At 45.4% G+C, this 21,236-nt stretch overlaps 1 protein-coding gene across 1 annotated transcript in view; it reads right to left on the reverse strand.

Moving 5' to 3' along the window:
• TBC1D1 (TBC1 domain family member 1) overlaps positions 1–21,236 on the reverse strand; it is a 143,756-nt gene that overhangs the window by 20,489 nt on the left and 102,031 nt on the right. The window contains exons 15-17 of the mRNA XM_046656332.1: positions 17,705–17,866; positions 11,373–11,531; positions 516–760 (exon numbers count right to left, since the gene is read on the reverse strand). Of these exons, the coding sequence (XP_046512288.1) occupies positions 516–760; positions 11,373–11,531; positions 17,705–17,866 (566 nt within the window). The remainder of the gene's footprint in view (positions 1–515; positions 761–11,372; positions 11,532–17,704; positions 17,867–21,236) is intronic.

A 21,236-nucleotide genomic window follows, 5' to 3' on the forward strand; every position in this document is an offset into this window, starting at 1 on the left:
AGGGTGGATGAGCAGGGACACGACATGAGGGTGGTCAGCAGGAGCTCCTCCAGGATGTGATACCTGAGATGAGCCCCAAATGACAAGGGCTGAGGGATGTCGGGTGAGGGGATCCCTGGTGGAGGAAGTAGCAAATACAGTGGGAGGTAGGAATTAGATTATGTGAAGACGGTCTGATGAGAGGTAAAAGGGAGGGCCCTGGAGTCAGACAGGCCTGGGTTTAAATCTGAATTCAGCCACTTACTAGCTGTGTGACCTGGTCAAATTATGTAATCTCTCTGAGCCTTAGTTTTCCCATCTATAAATTGACCTGACTAATAGCATCTTCCTGAGGGTTATTAAGGAGACAGGTACATATGAAACACGTGGTGCAATGCCTAGCACAGAGTAAGTTCTCAGCAATGACAGCTGTTACAGTGTTAACTGATGGTGAGAAAGTTCCTTTGATGGACCTGGAAGTAATCACACACGTCTTTGGCATTTGTCTCTATCAAAGACACAGGAACACTCTCTACCTGTAAAATTATCATGTCCGGCCGGTACTGTTTCCGCAGACCCATGTCAAACATCAGAAACTTGAGCATGTTAAACGCCTCTTCCTCACCCATGTGAAGCAGCAGAATGCCTGCTACAAAGCTGAGGCCTTGGCAATATCCGACTTCCTGGTCTAGAAGCGAGTAGGCCTTCAAAATGTTGTAAAGGGACAGCTGCCCTGCTCCTAGCTGGGCAGAGAAGTATGGATGCGTTGGAAAGGTTCGTCCTGTGAAAACAATACACATTAGCTGTAATTGCAAAGAGAAAGCCACTGAACCAGAAACCCAAGGTGCTTCAGGTCAAAGCAACAGGTCTTTAGAAGTTGGACCATACTGTAAATCAGCTCTGTAAACAAGGTCAGCTGGTTGTTCTTGGAATAATGTTGCAATAAAAAATCAGCAGTTATTCATGCTTTTTTGTGGTGGTTCAGGAGAAAGCAATTAGAACTACCTTTGGTCCTACAGATCTCTGGATTTCAATCTAAAACAAACAAAAAAACCTGTCGATCCTCTAAACACATCTACACTCTCAAGAGGAGCAAACAGCCGTGGTTCTTTACCACCACACTATTCCAACATCAACTAAATGCGGCCAAAAGCCTGGCCTTGCTACAGACACTCCCTGATCAGCTTTTCCCAGACTGCACTTATTTTGCCTGCAAATGCTTCGTGCCACATGCATATTTCTAAGCTTTTAAACCAGAGGCAGTGCTTTGAAACAGACCGAGGAGCAGTAAGTGTTTTCTTTTACACAAAAGAGTTACCTCCCCAAAAAAGGTTAAAAAAAAAAAAAAAAAAGCCTGAGCCAGCCCTGATGGCCTGGTGATTAAAGTTCGGTGCTCTCAAAGCATCGGTGGCCCCGGTTCACTTCCTAGTCACAGAACCACACCACCCACCTGTCAGTTGCCATGCTGTGTCAGCAGCTCACACAGAACTAGAATGACTTACAACTAGGGTACCCCGCCATGCGCTGGGGCTTGGGGAGATGTGGGGGTGCTCCCAACATCCTGATTATTTTCACACAAAGCTGGTATTTAGATCGGGTTTAAAGACTTCTTTTGTTCAGTATGCTTTTATGGTTGATACCTGTCAAATCCCACCTCACCCCATCCTTTTGGAATGTGACCGATGGGGAAGTGTCTCCAGGGAGCAGAAAGTACCTGATTAAGAGAAATGCTCGGCCAGGGCCACATTTGGATCCAGGTGAGAATTATGACCTCGTCTGGATCAGCAAAGGCAGAAAGTGCATCTAGGCCACAAGTTAACTGTTCAACTTAATTATCTGGTCTCAGCAAAGGGAGAAGGATACATCTGTGAGATGTATCCTCAGCCTCCTGAGAAGGCATTTCATCAATCCAGGTTGGTCCATCTGAACTTGATTTAAGAGGATGGCAACAGTCTCCTAACTCCGTTCCTGATTTCTTATCCTGATTCGTTTCTTGCCTGCTCAACCTCTTCCCCAAACACACTCTGCACACGTCACTCACTGCTAGAAAGCAATCAACAGCTCCCCAGTCCACACACTCACCTCCTCACCTCCCCTCCCAGCTTCATCCTCTGCTCCAGGGTTAACCTTAGAGCTGTGAGGGGGGGCCTCCAGGTCTCTGAACCCTTGTGAGCTGTGCGCAGAACTGAGCGTGCATGTGCAAGTATGAGAGGATATAATAATGCCTGTGCATTTTCCTGTTCTAGAGCAGCCTGTACAACTCAACTGTAACGTGAGCCACATACAATTTTCCAGTGGCCACATGAAAAAGTAATAGGTGAAATTAACTTTAACAAGAGAGTCTGTTTGACACAACAGATACAGAACATTGTCATTTCAACACATAATCAACAAATTATTATTAAGACATTTTGCATTCTTTTTTCCATACTTTGCTTTTGAAATCCAGTGTATTCTTTACACGAATGCATATCTTGAATTAGGCTCAGCAAGTGTTGTTCAACCTGGAGGACTCACTTTTGTAAACGTGAAACCAGGGTAATTACCTATACAGAAGGGATCCATGAAGTAAAAAGCTAAGGGGCATCTGTGAGGAACAATGAGGCTTTATTTCAAGTTCGAGTTTCGTGAGCCCTCAGACGCGTGACAAGAAGGAAAGAGAAGATAATGTGAGAGCGGGGGATTGCACATCCGGGGCCAGGACTGAACTCGGTTCTTCAGGCTCTGTCTTACTTCACCCACACAACCCAAACAGCAGACATTACGCTCCCCATTTTTGACAGCTGAGAAAAAACACACTGTTTTTAGAATTTAGCTAAACATCTTACTTAAAACATAAGACATATGAATTCTGACAAACAGAGACAGACTCTCCCTATGTGGGTTTGTCTGCAAGGCAGCAAGGTCAAGTGCAAAGGGCATAGTGCATGATTCTGACCCCAGCATGTGCAGCTCAGAATAGACCATCCAGCCCCTGTGAACCTCAGCTTCCTCTTCTTTACAATGGGCAGAAAGTACGCTTTGCGGAGTCGGGAGCACATGTACAATGCCTGACACGAATGGGTGCGATTAATGGCGTTTAAGCACAGGGCACAGTCTTCAGATATGCCATACAAAAAGCTGGCTTCCAACCAGGACAGAAAAAAACGGCACACACACAACACTTCTGTAGCAAAAATGCAAAAAGAGGAACAACCTTGCAGAACCACTGCTCTATTGATTCTAACATTCCACTTGAGCCTGAAACATCTCACTTTCCGACAGAGTTCTAGAGGCAAAGGAAAGTTTCGTTCCAGGAACTAATTCCATGAAATTTAGAATTCACAGACATGTGGAACTGAAAGCCGATATGGATTCCAAATAACAGTAACAAACATCATCACAATCCAGATTCACCGAAACATAACTCTTTCGTACTGCGGAGTCCCAGAAACTGTCACTGATTTTCTTTATGCGAGAAACCCGGCTGCAGAAACCTGACCGAGCTAAAACAAATGTTCCCGTGTGTTCCAAGAGACTGCCAAACGTCATCTCCCGTCCCACACAGTCTGGGACTCAGTGCAGCAAGAAAGGCGCTCCACCCGCCTCCAGGTTGGGGAACAGCCACGCGTCTCTGGTCTTCAGCTCCTAACGAACGGGAATGGAGGAATGACTGCCCGTCGGACTTCCTCACGCAGTTCTATTTGGGCGAGACAGGGTTTCCTATATTACATTTTTCTAGGTCAGTGGTTCTCTATGTATGGTCGGTCTAAGGACTGCTGGGGGTCTCTGAGGCCCTTTCAGGGGTCGCTGAGGTCCTCCCTCCCTTTTCCAACTATGTATCTATGCAAGGTCACCTTTTTCTCCAAATATTTCAAATAACACAATCACAACAGACCAAACGCAGAAGCAAGTATGAAAGTCCAGCTGATTCTATTAAGCTAGACAGTAAAGAGATTTGTAAAAATGTAAAACAATGCCACTCTTCTCACTAAATTTTCTTATTTTGGAAAGTCCGCTTTTCATAATATGTTTATATGCGTGAGTTTATCATAGTTATCTAAAAATAAATACAGAAGTATTTATTTATATTATTTTAACAAAGTTTTAATTTCTGAAGAAGTTTTAATGTCTAACATAGTAAACACTAATAGAAATTATCCTTGCAAACAAAGCTCTTTGGGCCACTCAATAATTTTTAAGAGTGAAAGGAATCCTGAGATCAAAAGTCAGGGAACCGCTGTTCTAGGCGGACACCACGCTCACACACATTCCTGAACACATGCACACCGAGGAGAGGAGGGAGGCAGGGCTCGCGAGAAGAAAGTGGACCCGTCAGATTAGAAATGGTCCTAGACAATCCGCACCCACCTAATCCAGTACTGAGTACTGAGCCCTCCAGGCTCAGGTGAGAAGGTGCTAAGTCAGCACCGGGAAGGAAAAAACCGCACTTTATAGAGACCACACGTATGTACGTTGCTCTGCAGCAGGTGACGGGTCTAGCACAGCCCCCTGCACCTCGCTGCTCACTCGAAGCACATTAACTACAAGCAAGATGCTGTTTACTGTTGGCTGTTTGTTCAAAGCCTGTGAAAAGATTCTAGAACGAGTTTCTGACTCAACAAGACAGGCTGTGGAAGGCTGCACACCTCCAGGAGCAGCAGTGGCTCCAGAAGACTCCGGCTTAGGAAAAACACCTTATTTCTGCCAACCTAGAGGGCAACTGGGTAAAAACTGTGGAATCCTTCTGATAAATGGATCAGGCTACAGGCCTGCCTCTTTAAACTCTATTTTACTGTTTGCCACGTAGTAGAGGAATGCAGGCCCTTTAAATTTCTCTCTACTGCAGTCTCCCTTCATATACAAAATGAGAATGGGGCTGTTAAGTGGAGGAAGTAAAATATGAGCACAAAGAAACCCCTTATGTGTAACAATTTTGTGTCCTGTATGTCTAAGTAGAGAAATGTGCTAGAAAGGCCTAAGAGGCGATACTCAATTCAGACGTATTTCTAGACCACCTCCTACTTAACTTCATGGTGTGCTCAACACGCTAAGTGTTCCTAAGGAATTTCATTTATCTAAGGGATGTTTCTCCGTGAATCTTCTCCTCCATCACCTTGCCGGTGAAGAGCTTTCATCCAGCAGTTTCCAAACACTGATCACATCAGTCACCTGGGGGCTTGTGAAGCACACGCATCCTTGGCCCTCACCCGGAAATCCTTCTTCAGCGGCAGCTCAGGCATGGCGGCCTCAGGAATGTGTTTTCTACAAGCTCCTCAAGGGACTGTGTGGGTGACCCCTGCACGGCACTGTGAGAAATACCACTCCAGTCTGAGCAGAGCCCATCTGACTTGACCCTGGGTGAGACCCGTGGTCTTCTCAGCTTTGTTACTTGCTGTAGCTGCTACAGGAGGCCAGAGGTCGGTCCAGCATACACAGGGCCACTTGCAAAGCTATTCCGTCTTGAGGACGCTCTGAACAGCTGACTATCAGGTTTCTTTCTTTTGCCTCTTTCACAAAGAGCCTGGAGACTTCTGCATCTCTAGGGAGAGGTGCTGGCATACCAGCCACCTGACTGTGACCTCTAACTCACGGGTCTCGTTGTCCTCACTTGCGGAAGGAAGAGTAACCTACGGTCAAATGACCTCTAAGGCTCTTTCCAGGAGGAGGAGCTGTGATCCTAAGAGATTCTTAAATTGCTCCAACCATCTAGCTCGGAGCAGAATGTGAGATGAGAGACTGAAGAAAAAATACCCTTTGCATGACTCCTCACAACTTAGTTAAATAATTTGGTCATCAGCTGTTCAGTGTCCGTCTTCCCCTCTGGAACGTGTGTTTCCTAGAGTGCATGGAATGCACCAGGTGCTCCAGAAGCATCTCTGGAATCACCACTGAACGACACGGGGGAGATTAAGAAGGCAGAGCTCTTCTCTATGCAGATTATTTTTAGGAAACATTTGGCTTAGTCCAGTGGCCGCTGGCACTGGCTCCTGCTGGCTCTGTTTGTGCACATCTCTGCCCAATTCCGCCATCGGTGACATCAAGTTGGTAGCTTAAAATTTCCCAAAGTGGAGTATGTACGCCATGGAAATCTGCACACGCTAACACCGGGCTTCACTGGAGGAGTCAGGGGAGCTCGTTGTTAAACACTTGCCAGCACACCATTGAGTGGCTCGAAGGATGTAGGAAGATTTCAGACCTCTGTGAAAGGAAGTGAAGTCACACGCCACTTTACTCTTTCCTTACATCACCCACACTGAGTTACATCACTCTGAGGTTAAAGAGCACATTTGGAAGGGTCAAATACGTGTGATTTCACAACGTGGTCTTGATAACATCAGACACAATGGCAGACCCTTTGGAATAATGCGTGTAGCTGGTGATGCAAGAACGTATGACTCTTGAGCTGCGACTGTTCAACAGACCTCCATAAAGCAAGGTCTCCAACTGGACAGACAGGTGTGTTAAGTAACAAGACCGCTGCATGACAAACTCCAGGGACTTGTCTGTCTTCCGCCATTAATGCTTTTTAGTTTCTCACACAGCACTTCAACCAAAGACGAAACACAGAGTGCTGCTCGCCACCAGCACCCATGTGTTGAGGAACAGCCCCATCTACTACTCAGAGCACATAGCGCTTTGTGGCAAGACCAGGCAAAGCAAACTACCGAGCACGGAGGGAGGAGGGAAAATGCTCCTGTCTGCCCCTCTACATTTAGTCATCTTAAGGCCTTTCTACTGATCTTTCCTTTGGAAGCTCTTCCTCTCATCTTTTATGGATTCTAAAAAAGCAAGGAAAAAATTCCCATTTATAACACTTGGTTTATAGCTCCCTTGCTTCCAGATACCAGGCAAGTTTTATACCTTTGTTTAAATACGTTAAGTAGGGCCGGCCCAGTGGTGCAGTGGTTAAGTTCGCATGCTCCGATCCCAGGCGCAGACCTACACACTGCGCATCAAGCCATGCTGTGGCAGCGTCCCACAGATAAAATAGAGGAAGACTGGCACAGGTGTTAGCTCAAGGTCTATCTTCCTCAAGCAAAAAGAGGAAGATTGGCTAGTCTGCATTTGTCAAACCCTTAAGAGACCAATTTGGCTTTCCAGGCCATTTCCTTCTGAAAATTCAGACCAATAAAATAATTCAAAATGTATAAAAAGATACATATGCCAATATGTTTTTTTGGTTTGTTATCTTAACAGCCATGTGGTTTTTACACTTCAAAATATCACTTTAAGATATGGAAATAAAACAGTCAAAGAGTACAAATTTCCAGTTACAAGATGAATAAGTTCTGGGAATGTAGCATATAGCACGTTGGCTACAGTTAACAATACTGTATTGTATGTTTGAAAGTTGCTAAGAGAGTAGATCTTAAATGTTCTCAACACACACACACAAATCTAACTACGTGAGGTAATGGATGTTAACTAAGCTTATTGTGGTAATCATTTTGCAATATATACATATATCAAATCATTATGTTGTATGCCTCAGACTTAAACGTTATATGTCATTTATATCTCAATAAAGCTGGGGAAAAAAAAAAGAGGAAGATTGGCAACAGATGTTAGCTCAGGGCCACTCTTCCTCACCAAAAAAACAAACAAAATCCCCATTAAGTGGAAGCAAAAATCAGTATGAGAGCACCCATGCTGGATTCTTGACCCAAATATGTCTTTGGATAGATGCTCCACCTCTCACTGCAGCACGAGGACACCTAAACCCATTTGCGTGTCACTGGTAGAAGTTCTTCTAGAAATCTAGCAAAAAATGCTACTTCTGGACACCAAAAGATTCACCAGATCTCTGTAGGGTATATAAACTATGCCACCACTTTATTGATCTATAAAACACAGATTAATAAAATAATAAGTAATCGATGTAGGGGAGCAGTTCCCGCCTCTGCTCTCTGACTTAACGTGTTCCTCCATTTCTGGACCTAAAGCCCTGCTGCCATGGGAGAGGCTGGACAGCCTCACCAGGCAGAAGCACTGATGGCTGGAGGAGTCCAGGCTGGGATGCCAGGGGCAGGAGCAGCTGAAGTGGCAGCAGAAGGAGGGGTGAAGTGGAGCCTGAAGGGAGTCTCCAGCTAGTGCCACTGGTGGCCTTTAGTGTGGCCACAACTCAAGTGGGAGCCCCAGTCAGAAGGCAGGAAGCTTGGCAGTCCGTGCTGCGCCCCCAGGATGGGGGGCCAGAGAAGAGAGGGCTGCACAAATGGATGTAGCTGGAACCAGGCTTAAGGAGCGGGGCAGGTTCCTGAGCTGAGGCCTTCAGAACTTTCTGCCACTGAGTAGCTTGTGACTTGGGCAAAGCATTCAACCTCTCTGGGTCTCATTCATCAGCTCTGAAGTGGAATAATATGTGCCCAATTTCATACAGGGTTGTGTAAAGCTGAAATCTGACAAAGTTAGAAAGTATGTTTCCCAAACTATAAAACACTGCCCAACTACAAAGTCTATTATTCTTACTCTTTGGAAGAAAAAAATCTTGCAAAAAGCTGATTAGACTCACAACTAATTTCATAAAGTAAAGCAAGAGGCAGGAAAACAAAAATCCATGAAAACCCAAAATACATCCAAGCAACAAGCATTCTGTTCTTCTGGCTAGGATAAGAATGTCACGTTTTAAGAACAACTGAACTACTGATTTGTTTTTGCTCAGCATCACACACCTTTATTGGGCTTTGAGTTAGCCACAGTGTAGACCAAACAGAAAGTATAGACTAAACAACTGACTTGACTCTTGGTGAGAGGTGGGGGTAGCAACACACAAAATTTGGAGGAACTTCTAAGTGAGGCCCCTCGAACCCCGACTGGGCAGAGCCAGAGCCTGGAAGGCAGGGCCCACCGGGTTCACCGCCGGGTCTGGGGCAACATTTGGGTTTTCCCAGTTCAAGTGGGGAGAGGAGGCTGGTGCTGGTCAGGTCTCTGGATAAAGTAAGCTGGGAGAGATGCACTGAGGTTGCTTGGGAGATGCATTGCTGGAAACAGGTTCTTTTAGGCCTTGGGAGGGTATCTGGAGGGCCTCCAAAGTGGAGGCCAGGACTGGGAAAGAAGTGAGGTGGACGGACGAGGTCAGCACTGTCAGGGAGGGGTGGCTGGCCTTTGGGGGTGCAGAGGGGTGAGGGTGGGAGACAGGCAGGGACGGAGGGGACTTGAGTGCAGCCTGGCCCCGCCCACGAATGAGGAAAGGATGAGTCTCGGTTCACACAGACCATGTGCCAACTGGAGGAAAGGCTGCACTGGGCCTCTGGCCAGAGCAGCCACCCGAGGTGAGGCCCCCGCAAACACAGCTCCCCGGGGAGAGGCCCCAGGGCCCTGTGCCGACCTGGCCTTTTCCTCCCACTCTGCAGAAGAGCAATTACATCTGAGCAACAGGAGGCAGGGGGCCAATCCCGCCCGCGGAAGAAGGAGAGGAAAACTAAGAGAAGAGAACATTCAAGTCAAGGAGGGGAAACATGCTCCCCTCTCCTCTCCCTCTATCCGGGGAAGGACTGGGGGGAGCTGAGGAACCGGCTGTACTCCCTCCATCTCAACCTCCTACTCAAAATTTATTTTTCACTTCATTTCACATAATAGGAACATGATGTCATTTTTTCTGTTACTCATCACATTAGCAAACACAGCTACTGCCAATTCACAAAACTGCTTTCCTCAGGGTCAGTGGGCCAAACGGGCTCCAGCCCCACGCCTCACACTTTGTCCCCAAGTGTAATCATGGCCTGAGCATCACCCTTCACCCAGCCAGCCATGGTGACAGGAACACGGGGGGCTCCTGGGCTCAAAGGGCCTCAGGGATGGAACGGCCTCAGCACAGCACAGAGCCACAGTGGGTTGACTGTGTGAGTGTGGTCAACCCTTGACCTCTCTGTGCCTCAATTTCCTCATTTCTTAAACAGGACACAGGGCCAATTTCCCAGGGCTGTTGTGAGGGTCATGTGAGATTGGGGTGCTAGTGCACTGCCCCCTATTCAACATCAAAAAAGATTTACTGAGTATCTACTGTGTGACAGGCTCTATCCTAGGAGGTGGTAAAACAGCCTCAGTCCAGGCCACAAAGGGCTTCACCCTACAGCAGAGAAGGCAAGGAAAAGGCGTTGCCATATACCTGAGGACAGCTGCGGGGGCGGGGTGGTAAAGAGCACAGGCTCTGGAGTCACATTGCTCAGCAGCATACTGGCTGTGTTACTTCGAGCAAGTTACTTAACCTCTCTGTGTTTCAATTCTTCTCAACTCTAAACAGGGATAGAAGAGTAGCTACCTGCCTGTGTTGTTAGGATCAAAGAAAGTAGTTTACGTAACTTTACACAACATTTGGCCCAAGGTAAATTTAAGTATTAGCTTTAAAGAATAATTGTAATAATAACAAATGTGATAAGTATCACAGAGGGAGAGTATGGAACAGGACAGAAAGGCTCAGCAGAGGCACCTAATCCAGTCTGCTGGTATGAAAAGAGGCTACAGTCAGGGACAGTTTCCCAGAGATGACATCTGACCTCAGACCTAGAGTAACATTTATGAAGTCAACCCTTACGACTTGCTCTATGGCTGGAGAGAAAAGACCTGATACTGCCTGGTGCAGCTTACACCTCAAATTACTGGGAAACAGCCTTCCTGCCTCCCGGCTGCTGCACTGCAGGAACCTCAAAGAGCCCGAAGCACAGACAGGGGCTCTAGGGGGCCCCCGGTGGTGGCAGCAGGAGCCAGGATGGATGTTCTGGAAGCAGGACCACATGCCCTAAAAGCAGCGATGCTGAGCTCCTGCCAGATGGGGCCAGCAGAGATGGAGGCCCTGGTGAGAGGCCGCAGCAGCAAACGACGCACCCCACCTCCACCCCAGCGTGGCCACCAACAAGTGAGAAAGGCTCTTTTATACACCCCGATTCCCCAAGCTCTTCCTGGCGGCAACTGCAAACATACCCAACAGACTGTTTCCATCTTAGTGTTTTTAACACTGTTCAAGAGACAAGGGGCCGCCCCGTTGCCGCACACAAAAACTGCTTTTGACAATTTTTCTAACAAATCTTGTTTCTAAGTCGTAAAGACTAAGGGAGTGGCTCCTGTAATTCAACAAGCCTCGGCTCTGGCACTTATTTTTCCAGGATGTTCCCTGGGTTGACTATAAAACCTCCCGGCAATATCTGAATTACTGAACTGAAGCACAGTCACCACCGGAGCCTTCATGACGGCCACCCCACCTGCTGAGCAGAGTTAACAAGCTGCCCAGTGGAGAGATTTTTATGTACTTGAAGAAGACATCTGGGATTACTCCAGGGCTTTTTAATTGAAAGTCTCAGTAGTAAATTTTGATTGCTAAACCTAAAGGCAGATCACTAAATAACTTGGACAGCCTCTTCAGATTTCTCACATGAGTGGAACTTCCGTTTTCATGTCAAAATCAATTGCAGACTCACCGAGGTCGATAAGAATTGCGTGCTGCTGGGAGGTGAGCTGTTTTAAGAGTTCTTTGTACGGCGTGTCCTCTGGCTGCTGTTTACTGGGAAACTGGTGTTTAAGGTGGTATTGCTGTGCTAGGAATTTCCAAATTTCACCCCGCTGATGACGTGGCACACCTGGGGGGGGGGGGGTGTTAGAAAATAAAGAGAGAGACTTTATGCATAGAGTACAACAATATAAATGAGTTGTGTTTCACTCCAGAGATCCAAATTCTTGTTGCATTATGAATTAACAGCATAGGAATGGAAAGGAAGCAACCAAAATTTTGTCCTGTTTGCTTGCCTCCTTCCTTCCTCCACACGCCTCCGACCCCCTCCCACTTCCCCTTTCACCTTTCAAATCTACACTATGTTCACAGTCTGCAAAGAAGAAACTGATGAATGACATGAGCTCCTATCTGGTGCTAATTAATAATGTTCTAGGGAAAGAAGACCAAGCATATAAGACTACAACGTGAAATGTCATCTCATATAATCAAAGTGAGGTGAGTCTGTATGGAGATCATGGTGTCACAGAATCCTTCACTTGTGCCAAGACTTGAGAGTAGGCCCAGTGGGGCATTGGTTAAGTTCACACGCTCCGCTTCAGTGGCCGGGGATTCATTGGTTTGGATACTGGGCACGGACCTACACACTGCTCACCAAGCCATGCTGTGGCCGCATTCCCCACTGAAGAATTAGAAGGACCTACAACTAGTACATACAACTATGTCTTGGGGCTTTGGGGAGAAGAAAATGAAGATTGGCAACAGATGTTAGCTCAGGGCCAATCTTCCTCATCAAAAAGCATTAAAAAAAAAAAAAAAGAGTGGGAGAAGGCAAAGAGAAGATAAGTCAGAGGAAGGGAGCTATGAGTGTTGCTGGTGCCTCGGGCACAGGGAGGGAGCAGGTGGCAGCCAGGGTGGAAGGGTTTCATTAGAGGCAAAATTCAGAGCAAGAAACCTTCACTTTAGTCAGTAGTTCTAGGGAACCATGAAGGTTTTTGAGCTGGGGAGGGAGAAAGTGAATCAAGGCTGAGATTCAGGAATACTGATTAGACACCCTCCTGCAAAGGAGGGCTGGAGGAAGGGACCAGAGGCTGGGCAGGGAAGCATCTGCATAGCCATGCCATGGTAAGCGTTCAACAGAGATCTAAAAACAAGAAAAATTATCCACGAGCCTCTTTCATGCTTTAAATATGATTAATTTGAATATTCAAAGTGATTAAAAATGTCTAAAACTAAGAAAAGTTCCCTTAAAGTCAATGATGTTATTTAGGGCAAACCTCATTAGAAAAAGTGACAGTTTTGATTTAAAATTCTTTGGTTTATCCTTCAGCTGCTATAAGGCTCAAATGTAGACATGGGGAGAGAAAGAAGACTGAAAAATGAGACACCGAATCTTTCTCATCTCTGACAGGAGTTCTCTTGAGAGAAAAGGAACTTTCAGATTAGAGATTATTCTTTCTTTCCATTCAGAAAAAACGTGACCACTTTGGAGACTTCCCTGCCACTCAGATGGCCTACCCAGGAAGACTGGCTTCCCACTGGCCATCTCTGAGAGAAGGTTCTACTCTGGTAGGAGAGCAGCAGCAGCTAAGATTTACTTCGAGGTGACCAGGCGCCGTCACCATTCTAAGCACCTTACAACCTGCTAGGGGAAATATTATGGTCATCCGCATGGTAAAGATGAGGAAACAGGCCAACGAGGACAGACCCTTTGCCCAAGACCCCCCAGCTGGTCAGGGGCAGCACAGGGAAAGAGCCTGCCGTTTCCTCTTCATCCTCCCTGTCAGGACTGTCAGACAATCTGCTCCTCAGATGGGCACTGGAGAAAAGATATTTTATGTCCCTACCTGGCAATTAAGAATAAAACAATCGTTTGCGGATTTGAACCAGATGGTAGTCAATTTCATTTATTACCAGATCCACAAGAAACTATTTAGAAACAATCACTCAGCCATCTCTTGGAAGTACCGAAGGTATAGTAAGTAATTTGGTTTTTCCCTTAAACATAGAATTGTAAAAGAAAAAAAAAAAAGAGTTAGCCTGTTGGAGAAACACAAGGCCACACGTAACTTGTGACCACATCCTACCCCTTCTCTAAATGTTTATCTCAGCATTAATCTGACGAGCCTGTGTAGTGGGTTGAATGGTGGTTCCACATCCTAATCCTGGGAGCCTGTGAAAGTTAACTTATTTGGAAAAAGGGTCTTTGTAGACATAATTAAGATCTTGAAATGAGATGACCATCCTGGATTATCTAGGTGGGCCCTCTATCCAATGACAAATAAGTGTAAGAGACACAGAGAGGGGAAGGGAAGAGGAGGCGGCAACGTGACTGTGGAGGCAGAGAAGGGCGTGTGATGCAGCCTCAAGTCAAGGAATGCTGACAGCCCCCAGCAGCTGAAGAGGCCCACACAGCCCTGCCGACACCCTGACTTCAGACCTCTGGCCTCAAGGACTGCAAGGGAAAAATCTGTTGTTTAAATTTGTTACAGCAGCAATGAATACACTCTGATATCTGCCTTTTTACATTATTCTTTTCCTTCTCTCCCTCTCTACTATTCCTGCTCAGATATATAGTTTAGGTTTGTGTCTATGTATACACATACACACACACACACTCACTCACACACACTCTCAAGCCCTTACTACTCCAAATCGTATGAGAAGTAAATGTGGCCTGAAAAACAGTCAGTATGGTAAGTGATTTATAGTGGGGCTTTTCACAAAATATTTTGTTCAAACTGGGAAATTTTCCCAAATTATGAAATGACCAATTTCCTTTTATTACTAAATCATTCCCATTATCTTATCAGCCCTTTATTTTTTTGGAGGAGAAGAACATTGGCTGTGTCACTGGACAGTGCCACATATTCTGATGTTTAAGCAAAAGCTGAGATTTTGTGATTTGAAAACAAAGGGTCATGCAAATTGGAGGCAATGTTTTTGCTAAGAACGACCTTTATACCCTTCCTCATCTTTGGTTTTGCTTCCACTCCTAACCCAAGACAGAAACCAGGCAGCGGAGTCCACCCAGAGCCTGCAGGCAGAGTTCTGCGTGGACAGGAGGCCATCCTCATCCCCCATCCCCCAATGTCAATACCTTTTTATTTTTACTGACTTTAAAAGCAATATACGTTCACTATTTAAGTGAGAAAAAAAACTTCTGAAAATGCAAAAAGTGAAAACCACTCATAACTAGAGTGAACATATTTCACCATTGAAAAGCAGGAAGCTTCTGAAAGCAAAGGGGAGGAAGGCTATTAATTACGTTACTGGGACAAGAGGCGTAAACCAGGGCTATGCCAGGTAAACTGGATACATGGCCATCCTGTCCATTACCCGGATATCTGTGAACACATCGTAGATATTTTTCTACATGAAGACAGATAAAAATATACAACTGCACAGAGATCATGCTGTACGTTTTTTTTTCATTTAACAACTTAGACGTCTCTTACATAAGTAATGCAGATCTACTGCATCATTTTCAAGGAATACGATATGGGGTGGTCACATGGTTGGGTTTTTTTGGTCTGTCTTGTTTTTTGGCTATTAAAGCCACAATAAGCATTCTTCCTCCTGCAGTACATTTTTGACTAATTTCTAGAATAGGTTGCTATCCATGGCATCGCTGGGTCAAAGGTAAGCAGAGTTTACATCTGGTCCATACTGCCAACTGCTCAGGCGTCCTCTTCATGATCCCATTCCTAGAAAAGTACTCTCCAGATTATAAAGTTCTACCTCGATATCTTCAGAGAAATCATTAAAACCCAAACTAAACTTTGAATTATTTAAAATTCCATAGTAGTCTTCCTTCTCCCACGTTGACACCCCAACCTGCCACTCTGATCCACTTTTAACTTGGAGGTTTATAAATCCCTTTATTTCTGTCAGTTAGGAGTCTTGAGGTCATTAAGAGGAGAGACCTCATGACCCACACAGGAACTGTCTTCTCTCTCAGAAGTGACTCGGCCTTTGCCTGAAAGGTCACGGGGGGAGTTCTGATTTAATCTCATCTTAATTCCGAGCTATGAGATATTCTGTGGTCATTTGTTAGGAGTCCTTAAATCTTATGTGCTGAAACCAGCTGAGCTGGATAATTGACAAAGCTCCTTCCACAGTCAGAGATACAACATTCCTGCAGCAGAATGCGATGTTGCAATGTTGGGGGATACACGAGGAAATTCCAGGGTGGCCTCAGCTCACCTCTGCGTATAAACTGTCCAGTCATCTAGCCCCCTTCATTACAGGTTCCAGATGCCCTGAGTATTTCTGTCAGTCCTCCTGTAAAATGCACAACAAAAACCAACATATCCAGGTGCCAGGCTTCTAAGAAGCTCAAATACTCGGAACAGTTGTCACCGACTCATGCAATTTACCCTTTGTGGAAGCAGAGGCACCTGAAGATCATCATCTAGTCAACAGTGAAAAGCAAACTAAGTCTTTTCTCTGCTTTCTTTTTCAAAACAGCAAGCTGGGGCCATTTGGTGCAATGGTAAGCCTCCAGCAACCACGACAGAGGCAAAGAACGTGAGAGCTAGAAGAGAGCTCTGAGAGCTTCTGCTGGGTCCATGCCTCTCCTCCTTCCAGCCAGGAGGCCAGAGCCCAGAAAGGTGAGGGCACCTGCCAGAGGTCACACTGGGAGCTGCTGGACGATTCAGAGCCTGAGTCCTCACCACTCACCACATTTCTGGCCTCTGAGAAGAGCACTGCTGAGGCACGGTTTGATGGCAGGCAGCGCCCTGTGGTGGCCAGAGCTCCAGCAAACTGGGGCGTGCGAGCAGCTCTGTGGCCCTGGGCCCATTACTCAACTGCTCTAAGCCCAGGTTTCCTTAACCACGGAAAGGGGAAGGTCATAATGAGCAACAACCACATCTTGTTACTAAACTTGATGCTGTCAAAACTCAGAGGAAGGTTGAATAATACCTAATGGACTATAGTAGAAAAGGCCGCTTTTACTCTTGCACATAAATAATGCATGTGGAACTTTGTCCCCTGAACAGCTGAGTCAGAAGAAAATGTACAATTTATACATATTTGCAACCCTCATTCCAGACACCTGGTTACTTGTGACTAGCTGGACCAGAACTCAGCAGCACAAGAATTAGAAGCAGAAAGCTTCCAGTCCTGCCTGCAGACACTAACCTACGTTTTAAAAGAAATGGTTGTTTTACTTGAACACTAATAATCATCAAAGTTAAACTCTAAAACAGTGTTTCTCAAACTGTCTTTGATGAAGGACCAGTTTTTTCTTTTTCTTTTTACATTTTCCAATCATTGCAGACTGATTCTTTTATAAAATACAATAAAAATGAATCAGTAGAAAAATGAAATGAGAAAAAAAAAGACTGATAAAATACAAGTCCACTTTTTTTTATGAGGATAACTGTCGACTTGCTGAGAAACTTTCTAAATGCTTAGTCTCAAGTTCTGTATTTATCTTGGATCAGTAACACTTCAGACTGGCACACGGCCAGCAGACCACACTAAAGAGAACAGCAAATAGGGGCCAGCCCTGTGGCCAAGTGGTTAAAGTTCTGCACGCTCCACTTCAGTGGCCCACAGTTTGCAGGTTCGGATCCTAGGCGTGGACCTACTCCACTCATCAGTCATGCTGTGGAGGCATCCCACATACAAAGTAGAGGAAGACTGGCACAGATGTTAGCTCAGGGCTAATCTTCCTCACAAAAAAAAAAAAAAAAAAAATTGCAGCAGCAACTACTGCCCCATCTCCAAGGCCTTTCAGTACAGCAGACACTGGCAGTGTGCTCCTAGCTATCAGCTCATTTACTCACAACACCTACTGTCATCACTCACATCCTACCCAGGTGGAAAGTGAGGCTCAGAGATGTTAAGCCATTTGCCTCAGTTCACACTGCAAAGTAACTGGTAGAGCTGGGATTCAAACCCAGGACTGCCTGTCTGAAGTCTGTGCCCCACATTCTATGACATCTCCCACAAGTGCCAGAGAGAAGCCAGGCAATTAGTTTTCGGTTTACTATTTAACTCAAAGTATATCATCCTATCATTACCCAGTCTGAAGGCAACTAACCCCTTAGGTTGTCCTCTATTTTCTTCCTGTTCCCTGGTCTTCCGGGCATTTGAATTAATTTAATTAAGAGGAATCATGAAAGGTGATGAAACGTCAATTAACTAACACAGCTGGAAACAGATTAGGTGAAGACATGATAAACAGGAGAGAGACGGCCACTCAAATGGGACTGGAAGTTGTTTTATTGCCCACTTCTCCACAGTCACCAGTGAGGAGTGAGGTTGGCTGGCCCGACTCCCAGCAAAGCTTACCTTGCCCAACTGCCGAATGCACTTTTTCCATGTCAAACTTAATTTTTGATCTTCCTGGAGTGCTGAGCATCTTTTCCCACACAGTAGTTACTTCTTTAAGGCAAGGAGTGATTTCTTCATAATCAAGCTTTAGGCGCTTGTTCAGCAAATCATTTTCAGAAGCTGGAACAGACCAGTGAAGATCACGTTAGTGCACACGACAGCTACATGTCCTCTATTTCACAATGTGGCTGCCTGCCCATCCACTCTCCTGAAATGTCGAGCAGTTACAGCAGGATTAACAGGTCCAAGTTAAAGTCACTGTTCCTGCCCCATCCCATTTCCCTATTTTGGAAAAAGCTAAACACCTAGGATGTATCCTTGATTTCTCTTACCCCTTTACCCCCAATGGGTCCCGTTGGCTCTACTGCTAAAACTCATCCCACACCTGTCCAATTCTCTCCTCCATGTCCATGCTATTAAAGCATAAACATCTCAAGGGCAAGACGTGCATGCTAAAATTCCCGGCACCTGGCATGGTTAGAGCTCAACAAAATTTCTCCATCTAAACTGGGAGAGCCTCTCCAAGGACAGTTCCTTCTTATTTACAGCCAAACCTCCTTCAGGTAGCTTCTACCATTAGTCATGTTTCTGCTTCCTGGAGCTGAACAGAATAAATTTACCCTTTCAGACAACATCTCCTCAAATACATGAGGATAGCTATGTTTCCCACCAATCTCATCCAGCCTAAAGCTGCATTAAGAAGAATTATATTGGGGCTGGCCCAGTGGCGCAGTGGTTAAGTTCACACGTTTCGCTTCGGCAGCCCGGGGTTCAACAGTTCGGATCCTGGGTGTGGACATGGCACTGCTTGGCATGCCATGCTGTGGTAGGCATCCCACGTATACAGTAGAGGAAGATGGGCATGGATGTTAGCTCATGGCCAGTCTTCCTCAGCAAAAAGAGGAGGATTGGCAGTAGTTAGCTCAGGGCTAATCCTCCTCAAAAAAAAAAAGAAAAAGAAAAAAAGAAGAATTATATCTAAATTACCAAAATGGGAGGAAAATCAGTTAAGGCAAATTTTAAACTGACCGTTCTAAGGATTAAAACCGCAACCTCATGCCCACCTAAAAACACTAAATCCTATTTATACACAGTGGTAATATCGTCAGCCCCAAAGTCCATTCTGCATCACATCTCAGCTCCAGACTGTGTGTTTGTTACAGAGCAGGTAGGGTACACAGCTAAGTATAAGCCAATACACACACTTCTGCAGAGCCAGATATTATGATGATAATAATAATAAATACTTACTAAATGTCTTAAGTACTTCATATTTAGTAACTTTTCATCTTAACGATGCTCTGAGACGTGGTTTTGGATGAGAACGTTGAGGCACGAGGGGGTGGGGGCTGAGTCACCCCCACCCCCAAGGTACCAGAGCAGGCCTGGCCCCTCGCCCTTCTCCTTGCACCGCAGAGCTTGCTGTTATTAACTACACATTTTTTTCTGGGACTAGGCATATATCAATCAGGGGCCTTGAATGTTTGATAGAATCCAGTGGGGTTACTGGGCCCAGAGTTTTCCTTGTGTAAAAGATTTTCAATCCAGATCTGATCTCTTTAACAGACACAGGGCCATTCCGATCTTTTTCTTCTCATTTCAGTTTTGATAAATCACATCTTTCAGGAAGTTTGCCCATTTCATCTGAGTAAAGTTTACTGGCACACAGAGCTGTCCTTAGTCCTACAGACATTGATAAGTCAGGGCACACAAACTCCCAAGTCTGCTCTCCATACGCACCCCACGGGAACACATCCTCTCCCTCCGCCCGCCTCCCCATTTTATTCAGGAGGAGACAGAGGCCTCACAGGTTCATTATTTTGCCCACGGCCACAGAATTAGCAAGTGCTGAAGGCAGGATGTGAAGCCCTCAGGCTTAACACCACTATCTGTGTGCACCCCAGTTCCTATTATTTTTTAAATGGGAATTACAGCTACTTCATTGATTTGCTCTTGTGAGGATTAAAGGAGATGAAACATACTAAGCTTCTACACAATGTCTGCTCATTAGCAAGTGCTCCACAAATTATCAAAGACATAAAGACGGAAGGTACAAAACGTTGTTTACAAACTAAGTGCTGATCACGTGAAATAAAATTTTTTCTTTTTCCATGTTAGAAATGGAGCAGATGCTAACTCAGTTGATCTGGCTAATGCTACCAGGATGGTAAGATCTTATTCATCTGATGCATGGACTCTGAAGTGAAGTGACTCAATTACTCCCCTCAAGGACAAATGCATCAAAAGACAGCACTGGAAAGGCCTGCGGAGACCCCTTGTCCAGCCTCTCATTTCATGGACATGGAAACGGAAGGTGAGGAGGATCCGGAGACCCGCCCAAAGTTATTTACTAGCCAGAGGGGCAGCCAAGGGACCCCAGGCCTAGAGCTGCCTCCCTCTCATCTTTTGTGACTTTTCATCTACCGTCTTTATTCTTTTCCTTCTTACTTGGAAGAATACATTTTCAAGGTCCCGCTAAACAATTCAACAATTCTCTACATCTGTGGAGTTCAAATTTTTTAAAAATGTCAACCCTAGATTTTTTTGGCTATGAGAAAAGACAGTAGATGTCATTAGAGTTGCGCTAATCCCTGTGGCAAATCGGGTTCAGGACTGGCCTTGCTGAACGGTGACTGCAAACAGCCCTGTGCTCTCGGTGCAATGGACATTTCTCTGGCAGTGAATTCTGCTGTGAGCAAGGCTGGCTACACTAAAGGGCCCAGCAAGCAACATGAAGAACCTGCTCTGAAAGTCAACAAAACAGAAATATCTGGCCAGAAGCAGCAGCTGGAAAGGCTTAAGTCATGTATTTCACTGTTGGCCCAAGCAACACCCCGCTGTTTCGGTATCCTGACAACACTGCTGCCGAAAAATCAGTGGCCTCCAAAATGCCTTATCATTCAAAGCAGATGGCGCAAGCCAGCGACAAACATCAAGGCTCCAAGGCAAGAACTTCAGGTACGAGACCAAACTGTTTAAACTATTAAATAACGGTCTACAAACCCAGGTTTGTGAGTTTCTGGGGCTAGAGGGAAACCAGGACTAAATGAGATCAAATGTGACTTTGCAAGAGTCATCCAAACATTTATGACCATTTAACATTGACATGTGCTAACTTGGGACTTTGGACTAATGATGTTCAGGTCTGATATATGGCCACTGCATACAGGGGCTGCTGATGCTCCGCTAGCAACTGGCGTCACAGACAAAATGCTCTTCCAACTGCCACCAACACTTGAAAGCTTAGAAAGGGAAGGCTAAGAGGCTAGGAGCATCAGTAACTAAACGACCCCCAAAATTGTAGAGATTTTAGAAAAACTACACTCAATATCTAATTTTTTTACAACCAAGATGTCGTATTTGTTTAACAAGGGAATACCCTTTTCTAAATCAGAATACTTTCAACTACAGTTCAAAATTTCATGTATTATCACATCATTATGCAGAAGTACTATCTGTAACATTTTAATTTTAGGTAAACAGGAAACGC

Source organism: Equus quagga, chromosome 3 (genome assembly GCF_021613505.1).
Source record: "Equus quagga isolate Etosha38 chromosome 3, UCLA_HA_Equagga_1.0, whole genome shotgun sequence".
NCBI lineage: Eukaryota > Metazoa > Chordata > Mammalia > Perissodactyla > Equidae > Equus > Equus quagga.